The sequence below is a fragment of the Neolamprologus multifasciatus genome, chromosome 23, assembly GCF_963576455.1.
Source record: "Neolamprologus multifasciatus chromosome 23, fNeoMul1.2, whole genome shotgun sequence".
Classification (NCBI taxonomy): Eukaryota; Metazoa; Chordata; class Actinopteri; order Cichliformes; family Cichlidae; genus Neolamprologus; species Neolamprologus multifasciatus.
This window is the reverse complement of record NC_140460.1, coordinates 23863888-23885551: the sequence shown is the minus strand read 5'-3', so window position 1 is coordinate 23885551 and position 21664 is coordinate 23863888. Positions and strand designations below refer to the sequence as shown.

The 21664-nt window shown below is 39.0% G+C and overlaps 1 protein-coding gene across 3 annotated transcripts in view; it reads left to right on the top strand.

Annotated features, from left to right (window-relative positions):
* The window catches only part of LOC146491620 (inactive dipeptidyl peptidase 10-like), a 129716-nt gene that overhangs the window by 70341 nt on the left and 37711 nt on the right, over window positions 1-21664 (top strand). For all 3 annotated transcript variants that reach the window (XM_085152208.1, XM_085152209.1, XM_085152210.1), the window contains exons 2-4: window positions 1815-1929; window positions 2103-2198; window positions 18966-19060. In XM_085152208.1, coding sequence (XP_085008334.1) covers window positions 1815-1929; window positions 2103-2198; window positions 18966-19060 — 306 coding nt within the window. The remainder of the gene's footprint in view (window positions 1-1814; window positions 1930-2102; window positions 2199-18965; window positions 19061-21664) is intronic.

Genomic DNA, 21664 nt, shown 5'->3' with positions numbered 1-21664 from the left:
CACACAGTCACAAAAGTCACAGAATCAGTGAATGTGCAAATGATTTTCATTTCCAAGTCTCCACTACAGGAGGAGCCCTGCATCTAACACTGGTGTTAGTCACAGTGCAGCTGTATAAAGGACGAAGCTTTGATAGATTTGGTGGAGTTGCAGGTGATGAATTTGTCAGCACCATGAGCGCTCAGTGGACTTTTACAAATCTCACTCTGGCCCTGTGATGAAGACAAAGAAACTTATTGTATTTCTAAGTTCTCCCAGGTGTCTCAGATCCATAGAGCCTGAGGCTGTTCATTAAGGCCTCAAAGTTGTGGAGCTCTTACTGACTGAACTTATAGATTTTTTCCTGGTTAAAATCAAAAAGTGGGAAATGCTCAGGGGGCTAAGCTTTACTTTCAAAAAACTTAAAAAAAAAAGAAAAAGAAGAAGAATCTGAAAGCTGGCTGCTAGTACCAAGCTCAAAGGTAGCAAAACAAGGAGTTAGCCATTAAATCAGCTTCAGTGCTCTGGACATTTTGTGTTAACTTCACAAATTCATATTAAATTAAAATGTAGTTGAAGCCTGGAGATGTATTGTTAATGCTTTACAGCAAGTATCACACAGTAATCTGGACCAGGGGCTCAGTTCATACATGATTTTTAACCCTATGCAGTCTCTCTCTGCTATGTTTGATCTTTTTATGATGGTGGTTGGAGCACGCTCAAGCATCTCAGTCCCAAACGTCCTGTAGATGTTCAGTGTGAAGGCCGCAGCATCAAATTCAGTGAGCCTTTATTTCCTCTCTCATTTTGAAAGAGACCACAGATTACAGCAGAGCCACAATTTTCCTTTAATGCAGGAGTCTGTCCATCATTTAGTTAGAGTGAAATGGCCAAGGTTTGTTTGTCCTGTCTTCCTTTCCTCACCCCCCACCAGTGGCAGATGGCTGTACCTCCTTGAGCCTGGCTCTGCCGGAGGTTTCTTCCTGTTAAAAGCGAGTTTTTCCTTCCCACTGTCACCAAAGAGCTTGCTGATAGGGGCTCGTCTGATTGGTGGGGTTTCTCTATTTTCTCTGTATTATTGTAGAGTCTTCACCTTACGATATAAAGCACCTTGAGCTAACTGTTGTTGTAATCTGTCGCTATATAAATAAAATGTAATTAAAATGAAGCATCAAACTATATTTTGCTGGAGAAAGGTACAATTTTTGTAGTTTTCCTTCTGTACACCAACACAGCAGAGTTTAAAACAGTCAAGATGTGACTGATGTGGAAACCTTCAGCTTTAATTTAAGTGGTTTAACAACACTTTTGAATTAACTGTTTAGGAATTACAGCCATTTTTATATAAAATATCCCATTTTTCAGAATGATCAAAAGTAACTGTATTAAGTTAAGAGTTGTGTGTGTGGTTGAGGCTTGTGGGGAGCTTCAGGGCAAATCCCTAACTGGTCCACAGCACCTCCAACTCACAGTGAGCTGCCAGCTGGTGCCAGATGTCATAAGACACCTTCACAGGTCTTGCAGAGCCCATTTCTTTATAGGTCAGTACTGGGATGATATTTTATTGTCAGCGCCATGTAAAAAAAACTTTTCCTAGTTTGGTCTGGAAGAAGTTACACATAAATTCAAACTCAGCCACATGCAACACCTCTGGGATAAAGTGCAAGCTGGACCGCATTAAACAGCATCACTTCTGACTGAATGAGAGCAAAATCCCACAGCGAGCGTAGAGGCTGTTAGGACTGCAGATGAATTCTCGCAGTGTTCGAGTGACTCACACGTGGAGTCACAGTTTCTGATGATTAGTGTTTGTTTCTGACTTTCTGTGTTTGCAGGAGTATGTGGACGTCAGCCCTCCGCAGAGGAACTGGAAGGGCATTGCCATCTCTTTGCTGGTGATCGTGGTGGTCTGCTCGCTCATCACCATGTCTGTGGTCGTCCTCACACCCGGTATGTCAGCCTGTGGAGAGAGACAGGATGATGTGTCTAGCTTTCTAAACCATGCAAATATGTGTTTGTCAGAAGTACATGAATATGCTTTATAAGACACTTATAATCTGCAGCTCTTTGTTGGCTGAATCTCTCACTGTAACCTGGAGTTCACCCATTTATTTGTTTTCCAGTTGAACTTCCTGGCAGCAGCAAGTCCAGGCTCACTGTGGCAGATCTTTACAAACCAGAGTTCAGCATTCATGACCCCGAGGCCAAGTGGATTAGCGGTGAGTGTTTACATGAAAAACAAACAAACACAAAAATCCTCACACAAACAAACGTGTGTTGCTGAATATTTTGAGTCTGAGGTTTTAATCCTGCACAGAGTAGCAGCGTTTAAGTCTCCTTTTACAGAAAGAGAAGGAAAGGTAAAACTCACATTGTATATAAAAGATGGACTTAATGTGCTGCCTAGGGATGGGCGATATGACCCAAAATTCGTATCTCGATATATTTTACCTGGACGGCGATATAAGATATATATCTCAATATTGTTTTTTAAGCCATAAAGACAAAAGTGAATGAAAGAGAGGCAAACTTGTGGCTCCACAACTATAATTATAACGTAACATAGACTATATCGATATAAAGGATATTGTCACATCTTATATCTCGTATGAAAATATATCGATTTTTTTTAAAAAACTCGATATATCGCCCAGCCCTAGTGCTGCCACCCATTTGACATTTCTTCCATCATGTTTGTTTTTTTGTTTGTTTGTTTTTTTTGTTTGGAGACAAAAGTGACCAAACTCCAAAGGACATTAAGGTAAATAAAGTAAATGCTGTTCTTCAGAGTGGGAAGGTCATCAAATGTGAAATCTCACTTCCTGATGTGTTTTTGGATCAGTCTGGAAGCCCTAAATATTTGTCCCTAACAAGCAAAAGTAGCAAAGGTAAATCAGAGTTACTTCTAGCTGTAATTAAGTAACAATAGTACATTTACTAGATTGTGCTTTTTTCAAGCTCTGGCCATTTTTTTCTGTATATAAAAAGTGAAATTTAATTCTATAGCTCCTACTGACCAAGAAAGGTGACAATTAACTTCCCCTCCTTGTCTGATGGATGGATAATATCAGGAGAGAATAACACCTATTGTATGTTATAGACAGAGAAACACAGTTTACTCGTGGTTCAGTCTGACAAGAGTGAAAACAGGATGACAGCCTGTTGAATGACAACTTGAGAGAAAGACCAAAAAAATAGTGTTCACATTCATTTATTTCCTTTTTCGCAACTGATTGCAAGTACTTGTGCCAACCAGCTGGTTGCCTAGAGGTTGAGCATGCAGCATGTGACATCCTCAAGCTCTCGGTGATAACTCAAAATTTTCTAAGGGGAGGCAACCTGTCTTCGAACCATCATGGTCTCTCTTGGACTGACTGTAATCACTCAGGTTGGAGAAGGTTTGCAAACAATTGCTGTTTAATTTGTAAGTGTAGCCAAACGTCAACATGTTGCAGTCAATCCGAGTCAGTCTGTGCTAATAAGCGCAACTCATCTATGTCTCGTCTCTTTGTGAAAGAGGACTCCACTGGTTTTCTGCTTTTTATCCTACATCAAAGTAAGGTTGCAGTCAAACTGCTGTCCTGCAGCAACTATGTCACAGTTTCAGATCTTTGAGTTTCTTCCAGGACTCTGAATGTAAACAATTGATGTGAATTTTTGTGTATGCAGATGCAACCAAATTTGTGATTTTTGCCAATTTATCGCTGTTTATCACCATATTATCACAAAGAACTGCATGTAGTTGTCAACTTGATGCCATTTAATCACAAACTGACAGGGGCTGATCAGTTGTGGTGTTTAACCACCAACCTGAGGCACCAAAGTCACTTTAAAGATGGCACCTTCAGTAACTAGAAGTGGTCACAGACCTGATCCCGTCCTGAGCCATTTCAAAGGAATTCAGTCCTCTGTGCACGCTAACCACTGTGCCGCCCGACTTTTTATCTGCTGATTTATCCTGATTTATCATGTGTTTTACTCTAGATTAGTTGGACTGTAAACTCATCAGTAAAGTGGAAAGTAGAGTCATTTTCTTATTTGACTTCCTTATAACCTGAGGAGGAAGAGTCACTTTACGTTGGCTGTCAGGAAGAATGGCCATTGGTTTCATATTTCAGACCTGGAGGTTACATCTTGTTAGTTTTGATGTAGTCCAAGAACACATAGTACTTCATAAGCTAATACTGAAGCCTTGTGCAAATAGACACCTGATTTTCGTTAGCTGCCTCCTCATGTTTGTTTACCAACACTTTAAATTATTTTCATCTAGATCTCCTTTCAGTGGAATCATAGACCTTTGTGACCATCGATTTCCACTGCAACAACTAACTTTCATATGTTAAGAAATAAAAATGAAACATTTGCATGCATTATTTAGGTACACTTGGTTTTGAAATAAACACATATTTATATCTCCAAACGTCCGCCATGATTGATTTTTAATCAGTTTTATGTAATGAGATAATGGAGCAATCCTAGCTACAATAGCACTAACTTTTTATGTGCCTTTATTTTTGGAAAGAAAAACAAAAGTATTGCTGCCAATATCTGGCTTTGATGCAGAGGAGTATAGTTACATTTTAATTGTGACCCAAGGTCACGAGTCGTGGCCCCTGCAGAGTGAGGTGAAGATGATGTAGCTCAGGATGGAGGAGGTGAGGACAATGTGTGAGGAAAGCGACATGTAATGCAGTGCAGGCGAGTAAAACTGTGCAAACAGCACAGAGATGAAGTCTGTGTGTCAGTTCGAGAGGCCTGATGAGGTGTCGTTTGGTATTTTTATCTTTTGAAAGAAAAAAAATCAGTTCTTCAGTTTCAAGAACAGCTGCTCGTGTAGAAAACTTTACACAGTTTTAGTTGGTGCACAATTTCCTGTCTGAGACAAAGATCATCTTTAAAGTAAATGTTTTAAAGCTGGGTGTCTGGAATATTAAAAGACTTCATTTAGATTTCATTTTAATTAAAGATAGAATTAAATGTTAGAAGCACAGGTTAGTTCCAGAAAACATTATTTATATTTCCCCTGTTTATTCCTCATGTGTTCCTTTATTTAAAAAAAAATCAAAAAGTTTAATAATTTAAACATCCATCCTGTTACGCTTAACCAGTTCAGGGTTGCTGTGGCAGGAAGTTTATCCCCGCGGTCACTGCTCGCCGTGCTGCAACCACTAATTAAAATTAAATTAAAAAAATTAATTAAAACTACTCTTAATTAATATGACTTCTTATATGACTGTTAAATATTACATTAAAGGATTAAAATACTAAATCAATAAACAGCTGATTTAAAATAAATACAAATACATGATAATGATATTCAATTTAAAATAACATTTATACTTGCATTGGGTAAAAGAGTTTGCACAGCCATGATATGTTTTCCTAAATATATTTTGTAGGGAAATATAAATGCTGCTGTAGCTTTGTCCTGGGTACTCTGTTCTTCATCTATTTTTGGTCCCCACCAGCTTTTGAGGGAAATATGTTGATGTGTAACTGCTGACCAGCTAGTCCACCACTGTGCTCATCAGCTCGTCTCTTGGGTCTGCTTGCTGTTTTGTACTGAGCAGGTAACATACAGGTGAGTTTCTTTAGGTTTTTCTATGAGCACAAACTCCACCTGCAGTCAATATAATGTGTTGCTGTAGCTGGTTGTGAATAAAGAAAACAAACCAGACCATCTTAATTTATATTCATAAAATACTCAGCTTTAAACAACATTATGCTATTATGCTTTTCCTCATTTATTGTCATATAAATACTGATGTATGTATATATTTACTGAATATTCACAGCAATTATAATTGTAAACATGTACAATTGCTGCGAGCCAAAAGCTTAGGTCTCAGACATTTTTATAGTCCATTTTTTCTACTCTTAGCGGAGTATGATGTCATTGAGAGCAGATATCCCTTAGCTCCACCCAACTACTTGTTTCTAAGAGGCAGCCAATCACAAGAACGCTGGCTTAAAGGGAGGTTAGACAGCTGGAATTGTTTATTTGAGACACAAACCAACTTGAGATGTGGCACCAGGGCCCAATGCAAGATAAATAAAGATTATTTTGGACTTTGATTCATGCAAAGCTACTCTGGCAGAGCCCAGGAATTAATAGATGGGGATGTAAATGAGTCAGATAGGCCTGCTTGAAGGCTAGAGAAATATAATGGTTAATTAATAAACTTTCCTGTTTTTATCTAACCAAGACAATTACATTTTTCTAAACTTGAAATCCAAAGCAAACTTCTGTTCTTCTCTTCAGAGCTGGTTAGAGTGGATTGGTGAGCTGATGAGCATTTAATAAAGTATTTTCCAGATAAATTCAGCTAACCACAGGATGGACACTTTCCTCCCACTGGGGGAGAAAAACCGCATTGAGAGAGCCGTGGGTAAAAAGTTCAGAGCACTGTGGGAAGTGCATTAGGTGGAAATGAGAATCTCTCCACCTGAGTTTTCATTACAGACTCCAAACATTTGTCAGTGAGCAGATGGGGTCTGTTATTGTTTCATAAAAACACTTACTCACTTTTCATGATAATTAGTTTAGTTTTAATACTTTTTGCCTCTCTGTTTTACAAACCTCTGGTTCATTTATTGACACCAAACTGCCTCAAGCGTCTCTAACTTTCACCATTTTCATACTTTGTGAATCACTTTTTAGAGCCAAAGGTTGTTTTTTTGTTTTTTTATCGAGTCCCTGATTTATTTATTTATTTTTATGTCTGTCACTGTATAAACACATAAGCTAGCTGGAGTGACTCCTGCTGACCTGCATATTCAAATGCAGATGGCTTCTCTGTGTTAGAGCTCAACAGCCTGCAGTGACTCAACATAAACATCCACAACCCCTGTGACAAACTATGGTTGAGGAATAATAATGACTGTAACTGTAAAAAAGCCAGAAAAAGTCACAGAAGGTAATCACTGTTCATGAACACATGATGTTAAAAATACAGATATTTTTACACGTCTAGGAATCAGATACTTTGCGTGTACAAGAGGAATTTAAATGGCCTTATTTCCTGATCCTCATGATGAGGTCATCAAAGTGTAGCAGGGTGACATCGTCACCATAAGGAATCAAATACGAATAAACCTCAAGACAGTTTTGACTTTTACTAATTGTAAAACTGGTACTAAGAGTTGTTGAAAGAACTTTTCTGTCTGTAAGGTCTTTGGCTTCTATTGCTGTTAGCCTGTGTTAGCTGGTGTTAATGTCTGTTAGCTGGTCTTAGCCACTGTTAGCTCATGTTAGCTGCTGTTAGCCACGTTTGTGAAACTGTCTTTTAAATGGATGAAACATTGTTGAGCTTAGACACTTAGAGAAGTAACTCTCATATGATGTGATAATGTAATCAAACTGTTTATCTGAGGGAAAGTTTGACTTTTAGGACACTTGAGCATAACTTTTGTTGACATAAGGTTAGCTGATAACCAACTGTTGTTGTTTTTTTCAGCGGCTTGGTCTTAGTGTTAGGAACAAATAAGTAAGTAAGTAAGTAAAGTTTATTTATATAGCACCTTTCGCTGCAGAGTTTTGAACAACCTGTAGACGAGCCAGCCCTTTCTTGTTTAGACAAGTAAACAGGCTGTCACAGTAGTCGAGTCTTGTAGAGACAAAAGCATGTATTATCATCTCGAGATCACTTGTTGACATGATGGATCTAAGTTTTGAAATGTTCCTCAAGTGAAAAAAGCAGGTTCTTACTATCTAATTTAAATGTCCCTCCAAAGAAAAAGCTTCATCAAAAATAATGCCTAGGTTTCTAAGGTTATGTTTCTGTGAGAAACCTAAATCATCCAGTCGATGTTTAATATCAGGTATTGCACTGTCTGGTGCAATAATCAAAGTTTCTGTTTTGGCCGGGTTTAGCTGTAAGCAATTATTGTTTAACCGTTGTTTAATGTTGGTTAAACAGTCAATCAGATTGGAGAGCTTATGAACTTCAGAAGGCTTAAATGAATAGTATAGCCGAATATTGTCAACAAAAAGATGATAAGACACTTCAGGAAACTGCTTTATTATCTGGCTTAAAGGAAGAATGTATATTAAGAACAGAATAGGTCCCAGCACGGAGCCCTGAGGAACTCCACACAACAACTCTGTAGATTCCGACATGATCTGGTTTGCAGACACACTAAAACTCCTTTCAAATATATAAGATGAAAAACAGTCTAGAACAGAGCCAGACATCCCAACCAGGTCTCTCAGTCTGTTTATCAGGATGGTATGGTTGACTGTATCAAAGGCTGAGGTGAGGTCTAACAAGACTAGGACTGTGTATTCTCCGGAGTCTGCTGACATCATAATATCATTAGTGACTTTTAGTAGCGGTGTCTCAGTGGAATGCAATTTACAAAAACCAGATTGGAAACGGTCATAGATGTTGTGTTTCTCCAAGTATGCTGTAAGGTGGATAGCAACTGCCTTCTCAAAGAGTTTTGACATAAATGGGAGTTTGGAGATAGGTCTAAATTGTTGAAGCAGTGTTGGATCCAGGTTGGGTTTTTTAAACCACAATGGCATATGTATGCCCGTTTTTGCATGTTAGAGCTCTGACTAGGGATGGGTATTGATAAGATTTTCACGATTCCGATTCCATTTTCGATTCTGTTTAACGATTCGATACTTTATCGATTCTCTTATCGATTCTTTTTAAAAAGGAGAACACTAAGGTCTAATAGCTTAGAACTTTGTTTTATATCTTCTCTTTGAACAAGATAGAAATTTAGGAGTAACATGGCCTTACAAACCCAACAGTGAGATCTTAAGAGATCCACAGCCTACGGCTCTTCAATTGGGTGTCACAGGGTCCCCAGGAAAAAAAATTGTAAATGTAAAATAATAAAATAAATATTCTTCTGTAGCAATAACAAAGTATAACATCAATTATTCTGTAGCAATTACACAAGAATATCCAGTAATGTCCCTGCCTACAATTAAACACGTTCACTTACCGAAAATCATCTGCTGTGGCAAATGGGTTCAAGCCTTTTACCACAAACTTAGTCACTGCTCGGTGACATTCGTCTATCCTGGCCTGAAAGGAGACGCTAACAGTAGACTGCAGTGAGAACTGCCAGCATCTGAGCCAGACTCTGTCTGTCTCTCTCATCATGGTTACCTAAATGCACAGTAATGGCAGGTTTTGTAATAAGGCAGATCGCGCTAATATAATATGCACTGTTAGTTGATTATTTACCTGCCGCATTAACGGGAGAGGACGTGCAAACGTTACCGCTGCTGCTGGGTTGAGATTCACGAGTCCGGAGCGGAATTAAAAACACGACATTCATTTAAGGTCATCGCGTGTTTTGTGAGCAAATGCTTTTGCATATTTGTAGTGTTTCCTCCCTTAAATGAAATATCTACTTTGCAAGTATTGCAAGTTGCCCTGTTGTCATCCATTCTCGTAAAGTAAAACCAAACCAAACTTTTGAGCGTTTGAGCCGCTTAGGCGCTGTGTTTCCTGCCAGGTAAATGACGCTCCGCAACGTGGTGACGTCATTCGGGGCGACTGGAATCGATAAGGGAATCGTTTTCAAAAATGACAAACAATTCCAAGGAATTGAAACACTGGGAACCGGTTCTCAACAAGAACCGGTTTTCGATACCCATCCCTAGCTCTGACCTTCAGTCCAGAAAAGATGAGGTTAGGAGAAAGGAGATGATGAAAATATATATGTACCAATGTTAAATGGTCACAGCTCTCTCTCGTTCTCTCTCTGCTCCTGTGTGTTTTTAATGGATTAAAGTTTATGAGAACGAATCAGTTTGTTGGAAGATGTAATTACACATTAATCAATGTAAACTGACGAGTACAGCATTCTTGTTTTCTATTAAATACTTAAACAATGACTTACTTTACCTTTAAATAACCAAGAACATATTTCTTTAAAATTAAAAGTAATATTGTTTGTTTAACAAAAACAAAATAGAGATGATGAATAGCAAAGGTGGAGTGGTGAACTTGAGCATTTTACTTGTAGGTTTTAATAAATTTATCAAAGAAAGTTTGCCCCAGTTACACAACAAATGGACACTGCGATGCGAAAAGAGTTTTCACACGACGGTGTAGAGTCCTGTGAAAACTTTCTTTTTCATATGACTCTGTATCTGTGATCTGTGACACACTGTGGTGGCCAAATGACATGAAGGCATATAAAGAGTGTGGTAAAATGACTTGAGTGAAATGCTTTATAGTCATGCTTTTGGTAAATGTCAGCATGGCAGCAGATAGTCGAATGGAGTCAAAGTGACACAGACAAATAGACAATAGGGTTCAAATCCGGCTGATTGTTGTTTTGTGTTTTGTGGCGGTTTTTGTCGCAGCTGCAGCTCAGCTGGTCTGTTACTAGTTGTGACATTTGTGTTAAAGTGTCCTTGAGTCAAACTCTCAGTGTGTGTATGTGGGAGAAAAATATCTGTCACTGAGGATAATAAAAGCCAATTCACAGCTCTCAAACATTGCATCACCCCCACCACCTGAGTTCACTGACTCTTCTCCTCTTCAATCTTTCCCCGGGCCACGTCGCCACCGCCTCCTCATTACATTTTTCACCCGTGTTGCATAAGACTCGGCCCGCGCTACAGCACAACCTTGATCTGCGGTCGAGGGCTGTGTTGTGTCATTGCATCCCTCCACATCCTTGAGCTCCTGTTCAAGTCTAAATGTGGACAATCTCAAAGGCTTGCGTTGTTTAACTGGCTCCGTGACAGAGTGACAGATTGTGTTTGTATCCAGGCTTGGAGAATGAAAAAAAAGAAAAACCAAAGAAGAAGCAGAATGTAAATAGCAGCTATAAATGGCAGAGCTGAAGAGGAGGGACTCTGGCAATGTGATAGCTAAATTATTGCATTTGTGGTAAATTAGATAACTAAATACACCCATAACACCTTTCCGGAGACTTGCTGAGAGTGACAGTAGGTGAGAGGAAGAAAGACAGACAGAAGGACAGAGGTGGAGGGGGACGGTGAGAGACGGTCCTCCTGCTCTGGCTGTGAAACACAGATTCACCTCCTGCTGTGTCCTTCCCTTCCACAGAGAGATAATACTAATGGCTAGTCTTGTGGCCTGTGGCTTTTCATAATGGGCTGTGGATGTTTAGTCCTCTAACACACACACATGTACACACACGTTGATGTATGTGTAGAAGCAAGGAAGAAGCTGGTGTACGGCTAACTGCTGTTGTTTTTCGGGTAATTATTGTAATTTTATTAAGTTAATTCAATGATACACCTACTTAAGAACCAATTTTAGTAAATAAATCATTGTTACAATATAATTTATAGTGTGTGTAATGGGAAGTGGCAGTGCAAAGAATGTCAGCGACTGCGAATGACACATCTTTAGTAGTTTCTTATTGGTGCTGAAATGAGATCATCAGTCATGTTTAAGGTCTTTTATAGCCTTTGGTATCACTACCTGCTAATGTAGAGGCTGCAAACAGAAGCATCCTTCACCTGATCTGTAATTTTAGGTCCAGTATTCCAGTACTGGAAAACCAAAATAATCCTAGTTTGTGACTTTAAAAAGAGATGTTTTCACCCAGTTGGGCTCTTCCATTAGTACCGTCACTGAAAATGGGATTTGGGGAGTGAAGATTCGCTTACTGTATGTGGCAAATATACCAGCAATCGTCAGCTGTTGGACAAAAAAAAATACCATATCACCAAAGTCTTTTGGAGAGAACTTTGATCTGAATGTTATTTTGGTGTCATGACTATACAGTTGTGGTGAGAAGTTTACATCTGTTTATTATGGGCATGAATGAAATGATATTTTTTAATGATTTCTTTGAACTTCTCTTTTTCCAGAGTGGAATGATTGCACAGCATGTAATTTAATAACAAGAAGCGGGTGCGTAACTTTGAATTTGTTTTGGATTTTCTGTAATCCACACTGATCAAATTTATACACACAGCCACACTAATGTTTGGTGAAATGTCCCTTAGCACGTTGACCCTCAACCAGGAACTTTTGGTAGCCATCAACAAGCTTCCAGCATAATTCAGGCTGAAATTTGGCTGCTCTTCTTGGCACAATTGGTAGAGTTCATTTCATCTGGATGGTTTCCTGACACAGACGGACTCTTACGTTTTCCTGACTTTTAAGTGTAGTCCACAAATTTTCAACAGGGTTGAGTTCAGGTTTTTGGGAAGGCCAAGCTTAATGTAAGCCCGCTTTATTGATTCAAAACTAGTTTTGATGTATGTTTGGTATCATTCTCCTGTTGTGTCCAAGTTTCAACTGTGAAGTTGAAGAATTGGCAGGTAGTCCTCCTCCTCTATTATTTCATCCACTTTGTGCAATGTACCAGTACCACTGGCAGCAACACAGCCCAAGAGCATGATGTTACCAACATCATGCTTAACAGCTGGCACAGGTTAGGTTTTTAAGCCTCATCTTTACTTTTTCAAGCATACCTCTTGTCAATATGGCCAAAGAGCTCAATCTTTGTCTTGTCTGAACATAAAACTTTTCTGCACAAGGCATTTGGCTCTACTCTGAGCCCCTACTGGATGAGAGCCCTTAGAGTCTTCTGAGGAATCTAATTTCTGTCACTCGTATCCGTCATCTTTTTCTGTCAGTCACTACCCGGGGGTCATAAAGCAGGATAGGAACATAGATCAACCCAGAGTGGTCACTCCATCCATTTCCAGCTTATTCTATGATATTTATAGTTTTATTTATTGAATCACTTTGAATATTTTCTCCCCTTTATGGATAGATAAAATGTTTCTTCTTCTTCTTTAGATTTAGACATATGTCAGCATGCAGACAGTATGCGTATGTAACATGAAGATTTAGGTGTGGTAGTCTTGTTTTGGGAACAATACTCTTGATCTTTCTAGCAGTTTGAACTTAAAAAAATTAGTTATTTGCATCCATCCTTCCTGTGTTTGCTCTGGGGGTACGTGCTCTAAGCAATCAGGAAGAAGATTTGGACCTGTTTGTTTTGCTCTGGTTTCCTGATGAGGCTGAGATTACATATTATTTTAATGATATTCAGAACTTGTTTGGCAGCGACTGAACTCAAGAAGCTGCAATCTCACAGCTTAATTTTTTTTCTGTTATTATTATTGTTGAAGAGTTTGCTTTATTTTCACTTAATTTGTCAACCGTGTCTCGAACTGCTTTTATTAGTGTCCTTCATGCTGTTAAATTAGGGCCGAGCAGCTACTGAAGCCTAACAAAGTTATAAGAGGAGAGAAAAGGAAATAAGTCAGAGGTTGTCAAGGAAGCAATTTCCATCATGTGTGAATTACACCCACAACATCTCCAGGAGGCGCGGCAGTAAATTCAAGCCCAGACCTCGCTCGTCTGCGCTGTCTCTGGGCTCTCATCGCACCTGATCGACATTAGATTTACACCACGCTGCATGTCCCAAATTCATCATCAATCTCAACAAAACAGCTAATGGGGCAGGCAACTCTGTAGGTCTGAAAAATTAATTACCACCAAAAACCCACAGTACAGCGTTTGTCAGAGCGAACAGCTAACTGCTAACTTTATAAACGTGTTCATTATTTTACATCACTACCATCTATACGTCCTCCTCACTAAACCTGCTCTGTCGGTTTGAATGTGCACCTGTTTATCTGCATTTGTGGTGTATTATTGTAATGTATGGACAACTTATGTGTTTTTGAGCTGAGGATGAAGAAAACATCCAGCTGCTTATGCAACAGAGCGATAACGTGTGTGTGTGTGTGTGTGTGTGTGTCACTTATGGGTGAGTGCTGCTCAGCTTGTCATACATGATTGCTAATAAGGGTTGGACAAACGAGACTACATCCTTAGCAGAGACTCACATGAGTAAAACATGATTATGTAACATAAATAATGTGAGAACAATACTGCACATCCTCTATAAGAGTTCAGGTCAATCGCTGTTACTGGAGCACAGAGACTTCCAGTGGATAAGGGGGCTTCAAAACATGGGCAAAATGGGTATGTGGACACCTCAGCATTAAGCCTTTATTCTATATCATGTTGAAAAGAAGCAGCTACCTCCGGAGTTGAAAGTAGATGCAAAAGCTGCAGTTCCTCCAGTGTCCACTTGAGGGTGCCTTGAAAAGTGAGCCAGTCTATGGGGACTATGTTTACAGTCAAAAACTTCAAAAAGTTACAGTAAGTATTTTTTTTTTTTTAGGTTATTTAATATTTAAAAAAAAACCCATTGTACTCATAAATATACACTGATGAGTATTTAATTGCATCTTCTAGCAAACTGATTCATTCTCATAAACTCAGAATTAATCCATTCAAAATATGTAGGTTTGTGGAGATGAACATCGCCATTTTCCACTAATCACACTTTATATATGTGGCTAGAAACCAGACACATATATGTAGTACACCTTATCAGCATACAAAGTGTTTCCCACACAATTTTAAGTTTTCAATTTAAAATGGAAGGGTTAACAAAATACACCCTTTGAATGCACACTGCAATTTGCTGTCATCTAGTGGTGAGATATTACACAGTGTACCCTTTAAAGTTTAAATTTATGCAAAATTACGGGCATCACCACAAGGTAGCTCTGTTTGTTTTGTTCGGGTAGATTTTATTTGACTTGTATTTGTATTTGTACTTGTACTTGTATTTGTACTGTACTTATTTTAACTTCTGGGGCAGCTGGGGGTGGATTCCAACTGTTGGTAGCTTCCAGCCAAGTCTTATTTGCTTCCTCATATTTAGATGTTGGCCAATATGGTGGTGGAGTGGTGAGCACGATTACTTCACAGCAATAAGGTCCTGGGCTCCAATCTACTCACCAACTGGAGCCTGTCTACATTGAGTGTGCTTGGGAATTTTGTGGGTCCTCTGGCTTCCTCCCACACTCCAAAGATGTACATGTTAGGCTAACTGGAGATTCTAAATTGGCTGAGAACATGAATGGTTTTTATCTCTCTGTTTTAGCCCTGTGACAGACAGGTTATCTGTCCACAGTGTGCCCTGCCTCTCGCTCCATGACAGCTGGGATAGGCTCCAGCTCCCTTGCAGTCCTGGATTGTATAAGCAGTTTAAAAGGTGGATGGCTGTTAAGATGGTTTCTTTTGGAGATTAGAGTCTAGGCAGACCTTTGACGTTATTGCTGCTGGGTTTTTGTGACGCAGGAAACTAGCCTCTAATTCAACATGGAGAATAGTCGTAATGAGGGGTTGTTCTCAAAGCTCTTCTTCTTGAATATATACGAACTCCTGCCATTTTCTTCTTTCTCTAAAATTTAAAAGGACAAGGGGAAGGTCAGTGATGACCAGTGACTCCTAGCTTGCGCTGTTGGTATTTATTTTTCTAAACAATAAGCTCTAAAATATCTTTATAAATTACTTTTTACTCATTATCAGGTGAAACATGCCATGAAAGTTGTATATATATAAAATTCAGTACATATCAGACCATTTAAATACTGAATTTGACTTCATGGGGAAAATATCTGGTTGTTTGCATGCTAAATGCTACTGAGTGATCCACAGCAAGTTGTTAAAAGTGTGTTTTTTTGTCATAAATGTTTTCAGGCCCATCTTTGCCCACTATTAGTAACAAAGAGGTAACAAAAGCAGTACGTTTCCAGCACCAAAACGAAGAGGTGAGCAGCAGGGGCTCAGTAAATAGAGCAGATCATCAACTAATCAGAAAGTCAGTGGTTGAAAAAACGATCCAGCTCCTCTAGTCTGTATGTTAAAGGTGAGTTCAATGTAGCTGCACGGTGTGTTCATTTTCCAGCTTTGGCATTTTTCTTTTCAAAAAACAGAGATAATTGTAGCCACTTGCAGTTGGATCAAACCAGCAATATTACGTATTTATGCTAAAAATGGTTGCATCTATTCATGTGTTTGTCTTCTCTAACAATGTGAATGCACATTAGCTTTTTTACGCTGCATTAGAGCACATTCAGCCGGAAAGCTGCCTCTGCTCGTATAGCAGTGAGTGAGTGATTGCCGCTCCTGCAATCAGCCACAAATTCACTCTAAATGAGTTTCAGGAGCTTGTGAAGAGGGAAGGCGAGGGAGGCACAGCTGCTTCTGGTTCAGTGTGGTTAACATGTGAAGCAGAGTGATTTTCAAGAAATTCAAATCAGAAGTTTACACCATTTTTATTCTGACTGAAACAGACTAAAGAAACTTTGAGTAAGAGCTTTTTTTTATTCTTTATTAATTCAGGCTGTCATCAGTTCACTTCATCTCTCCATAAAAGTAAAACCATCTTTTAAATTTAAACTTGTGACCTGTCAAAACTCAAATGAACGATTAAAGTAAATTTGAAATTAAATTTTATTCCAGATGTAGACGATAGGGACCAGGTCAGCTACCACTCAGAGGCAGTTCCTGTCTTGATATAATTACTTTGGTGCCTCAAGATGGGAAGTTAAGTTGGTCAAGCTGGGAATTACATGCAATTCTTGAAAACTGTCAGTACTGTTTGTGGCATTACAGCTATTAATTGTAATAAACTGGGGACATTTGCAAATCTGCTACTGTCTACATAGACAGAAGGTCAACCAGAATCTCAATTATGCCCCAAATTGCTGACTTGAACTAATTTAATTACATGTAATATTTTTGTGTGATTTTGTCACAGAAGTCCAAAGTAAAATGTTAAAATTAATGGAATCTGATCAAGGGAAATTTACTTGATTGTTATATATGTAGTTATATGTAGTGCAGAGTTGCACTCAGACTGATTGCAACATGTTGGCAGTCTGTGCTTATAGGTTAGATAGTTATTTACAAACCTTCAGGTTGCCTCTCACAAAGTGAAGTATGCAACTATTCAGACGGTGAATGTGTTGCACACTCTAAGACAACCACTATTTTTGTTTTCCTAGTTTCGAAGAGGTTGCCGTCCTGTTTTGACTCCATCAGCCACAGAACACAGATTCCACTTTAAGGGCACAAAATCATCATCAACCAGCAAACTTCTGAGGGCAACTTTGTCTTTAATGCATTTTGAATGAAGCGCTGGTTCTTTACAGAGTAATGAACACATGGAAAATATACATTTTAGTCCTCTGTACACTAACGATCCAAGAAAGTCTGCAAGACTAGAAGTTCAGTCAATGTCTTTTTTAAACTTGTAAAATGTCTGAACTAAGTATTCAACCTGGGATCAGGCGACAGAGGTGAGCAAATTATTATTTTTCACTGAACATCTTCTCATTCTCCTTCCCGATGCCGTCAGCTGGGACAGCCACATTTATAAAAACTGCCTTTTTTTTCTCCCGTGTCTGACGTATCTTTCTTTGGCTGGTTGGCCAGCAGCGGCTTATCTGTCTGGAACTTGAGGTCCCACAGGACTTGAGTGCTGGAGTGGAGTGTCCCAGTGGGACTTGTGAGCTTTTAACGAGCACAAATGTTCCTGTACACCAGACGTTCCCAAAGTGTGGGGCCCGCCCCAGAGCCATTGCAGGGGGCGCGCGGCATGAAAAGGGAAAAAAACAAAACAAAACAACGCTTGGACACTGCTAGCACGGGCGCCCACACGAACGCAAAGCAGGAGATGAAGCATAGCTGAATATGTTTCCAAACCAACTTCATTCTATGGTGAAGCATATCTTCCCTTTGGTTTCACCTGCACAAGTGCCGAGGTAGGTCTCCCTGCAGAATTGGTTTTCCCTTCGTTGGGAGCAGCGCTGGGCTGTTTAAATCACGGACAAACAGTATCCCACATTCTTGATTTGTAGTTCACAAACACTTGTTGTAATGACTAACTACTCCTGACATTTTGGAGATGTTAGCTCTTTATACAGTAAAGTTACAGTGGGATACAAATAACATCAGGCTCATCCTGCCACAATTTGTTCCCCGGTTCAAATCACGGACAAACAGCATCCAACAGTTGTTTATGTTTTTGAACCATTTTGCAGAGGGATTTTTTGAAAAATGTATTGATAGCAATGATGAATATTATTACACAGGAAAAAAAAAAACAACTACATGTAAAATAATTACACCATGACGCCTCTGCCTTTCTAAATGGAGGGACAGTAACTGCGTGGGTATGTAAGCGTGTAAAACCTGCAGATAGTCAGATTAACAGTATTTCGTCTCTGTCTGCCATTCTGCAATTCATCTCATGTAAACAATAACGGCACATACCTTTGACATTGCGTGTCGAACTCTGTATTCCCCGTCCACACGTAAACGCAAAAAAGGAGTTTTAAAAAATCTCTGTTCTCAGTGATTCGAAACGCCGTTTACGTGTGGACGAAACAGCTGCGTTTTCACAAATACCCGTGTAGGTGTGGACGTAGCGTAAAAGACTTAGTAGTTTATTTTCTTACTACCTGTAATTTATTGCAGATTACTTGTATTTGCTTAATTGTTTACTAAATGTTTGAGGTGTGAAATAAACCGCAATGGAGCAAAATATGGGCGTGTGTGGTTGGAGGATGTGTTCGTGCGTGTGCGCGCGAGGGGGGGGCGCGAACATTTTTCTTGTAAAACAAGGGGGGCCCAGCAAAAAAAGTTTGGGAACCACTGCTGTACACTATTACACAATTACTGTCATGAGGAGCTGGACTGTCCCAGAGCTTCTTTGCACACGTGCACCTTCAGTGCTGCCTCTGTGACACTTACTGTGCTCAGGGCATGAGTTTGCAGCCATGATCAGAACACTTGCTTTTTCTTGCTACTGGTAGGACTTCTTGAAGTTAGCCTCTTACTTTATCTGTTGATGGTACATGAAGAGGTTTGGTCTTTGTGGTGTTAGCACTTACCCCTCATCACTTGTCTTCTTGTCCACATGTTCTTGTTGTCTTGGTTCTGCACTTTGTCTGGAACCCTCCACATACTGAGTTTAAAATTTTTATGGTAATTTAAATTTTTTTTTAGCAAGATAGCAGACAATCACATGAACTGAACTTGGGCTTTATTGTGGTATCTTGTGGTCTGTATCTAATTCTGAGTGTACTGTTTTTTAAAAAACATGTTTTCCTGGCTCTTTTATGTCTTACGTATTTTTCTCTCCATTATCAGATTCACAGGTGGTTTACAGGAACCGAGATGGAGATGTCATCAAGTTTGACTTTGTCCTGAATGACACACACGTTCTCCTCAGCAACACCATATTTGTGAGTGTTTTTACACTTTCTTTATTTAAACATATTAAATATTCCAATACACGCCCATGCACCTGAGCTGTTATATTCTATGAATGCCATTTTACTTCACTGTTAGGTGATGCCAAGGAATGTGATGTGTGAATATACATACTAGTGTATAGAGCAGGGCGATATGACCAAAACTATTTATCATGATATACATTTGAAAATTTGCCATAACGATATAACTGACGATATAATTGACACTAGACAAAATACTTTACAACTCCTCAACTTTATTAGTGCAAAAAAAACCCCATCAATGTATTTTCACTTAAACAAGCAGCTGTTTTTTGCATTAAAGTTATATAAAAATTTAACAGTGCAAATGCATATTCTTTGCTGACAGTTTAACCAAAAGGCATTCCCAGTGGAAATTGGCTGACATATCCTCAGTATAACCATGTATAATATCCACAAAACTTAAAAAGAGGTTATACACACACAATATGGTAATATTATGTTGAAGCACAGTACGTATCAGTCCGCGAGGCTCCGCCTACGATAGCCGTAATGCTCCGACAATCCATCAAGTGGTGCGGGTTTGTAGATTAGCAGTCGTACTAAAACATTTGACAGATTTTCGAGCGCCGTGTACGACATAAAATCGTTTCATGGTCAGTAAACACAACCAGAATTCATACATAAGGCACACGGGATTATAAGGGGCACTGTCGATTTTCAGAAAATCAAAGGATTGATTTTAAGTGTGCCGTATTTTCCAAACAACACGGTCATAACGACGGCCCGCTAGCATGCTCTACCAAAAATAGTGCTTTGTTGTGTATCTGAGGATGAAAGCTAAACCAGTTCCACACCCCTGAAGTTGCAGCATTTTTAGAAACCAGTTCTGGTTCATCCGTTTCATTTAACGATCCGCTTTCGCTCTTCTCATTCTGCGTCGCCGCCATGTGTGTATGTAAACAAAGGCACTGCGCATGCGCGTGTTACCCATATTCTATCGCGATATTTCATTTTCCTATCTTTGCCCAAAATTACACCGGTATTACCGTGAACGGTATGATATAGCCCAGCCCTTCTAGTGTATGTAAATGAGACACTACTGTTGTGAAAGGAAAATTATACGATGCCTTTTTGAAGGTAAAACGGGAGGTGACAAAACACTGCTAAAAAGAGTAAACATAACATAACAAAGATGAGACATAGACACTTCAAATGGGTCATTTTTGTCATTAGGTAGGTGTTTGACAGGTAACATGATGACATACCATGCAGGTTTTGTGGATATAAATGAGATAATATCATGAACTTTAGATGATATGACACTTTTAGAAGGTGTCATAGGTGCATAAAGGAAATAAAGGGTAGGTGGTTGCTAGGGAACATGATTATATTATAAGATTTGATATTGATAAGGACCTAATAGTTAAGTTTTGTGGACATAAATGAGATCATTTCATTAATTTGAAATGATATAATGGTTTTAGAAGGTGTTCTAGTTGTGTAAAAGCTACAAAGGGGTCATTTTAGTATGTTGGTAGGGTTAGTAATATCTGATTTAGATAAGGACCCCAATATTCAAGTTTTGTGGATATAAATTAGTTAATGTTGTAAAATTAAAACGATATAATGGTTTTTAAAAGACTATAAATGGCACATTTTAGCCTAATGGTAGGTTGTTGCTTTGCAGAATGATACCATCTTAATATCAGATGTAGATGAAAGCCTTCAGGGGTCAAAGATGTACCTCTATACAAAGTTTGATTACTCAACCTCTGATCATGCACACGTTAAAACACAAATATCATCTTTTAGGACTTAAAGAAAACAGAATTACAGAACTGGCACAGTAAATTGTACACTGGCCTTGCAATCTTACTTCTGTCTAGTCCTCATCACAAAGCTTTCTCTTCTACTGTCTGGCTGCTGGGTCCCCAGAGGCTGCAAGAAACAAGCCTCATCCCTGCTTTATCTGCACAATAAAAATACAGTAGCGTCCTGGTGAAGACGCTGGTTGCCCGTCTGTCTGCACTGCGGACAAACTCTAGCTTTAAGGTTGATCCTCACCTCAACTTACCTGGAAAAGAGGATTTGACATGTGAATTATAATTTTAGATAATTCTCTAAAACCTGATGCGAGCACACAAATGAACATTCATCATGAGTTGTCACACATGTATTACTTCCAGGAATTTTAAATTATTCCAGTGCAGGGCTAAGTTGGCTGGTTTCTAATTGCATCATTATAATCCTGTTGGTGCTCCATCATCACAATCATAAACCATTTATTCTTAGCCGCGCTGTCACCAAGAAGCATGTTTCTACATCAACATGTTTAAATGAGTAGCTCCATGATGAAATCAAAAGACAGAGGTGGCCTCAGTGATGAGAAGAGAGAGAGAGAGAGATAAAACTTTATTAATCCCTCGGGTGGGTTCCTCTGGGAAATTTGTTTTCCAAAAAGCACAGCACCGACAGAAGTTACAGAGTTAAGAATATTATATATATATATACACACATATATAAATACAAAGACACATATAGATAAAATATACAAAGGGGATAAATAGAATAAATAGGAATAAAAATAAAAATAAAAATACAAGTGAATTG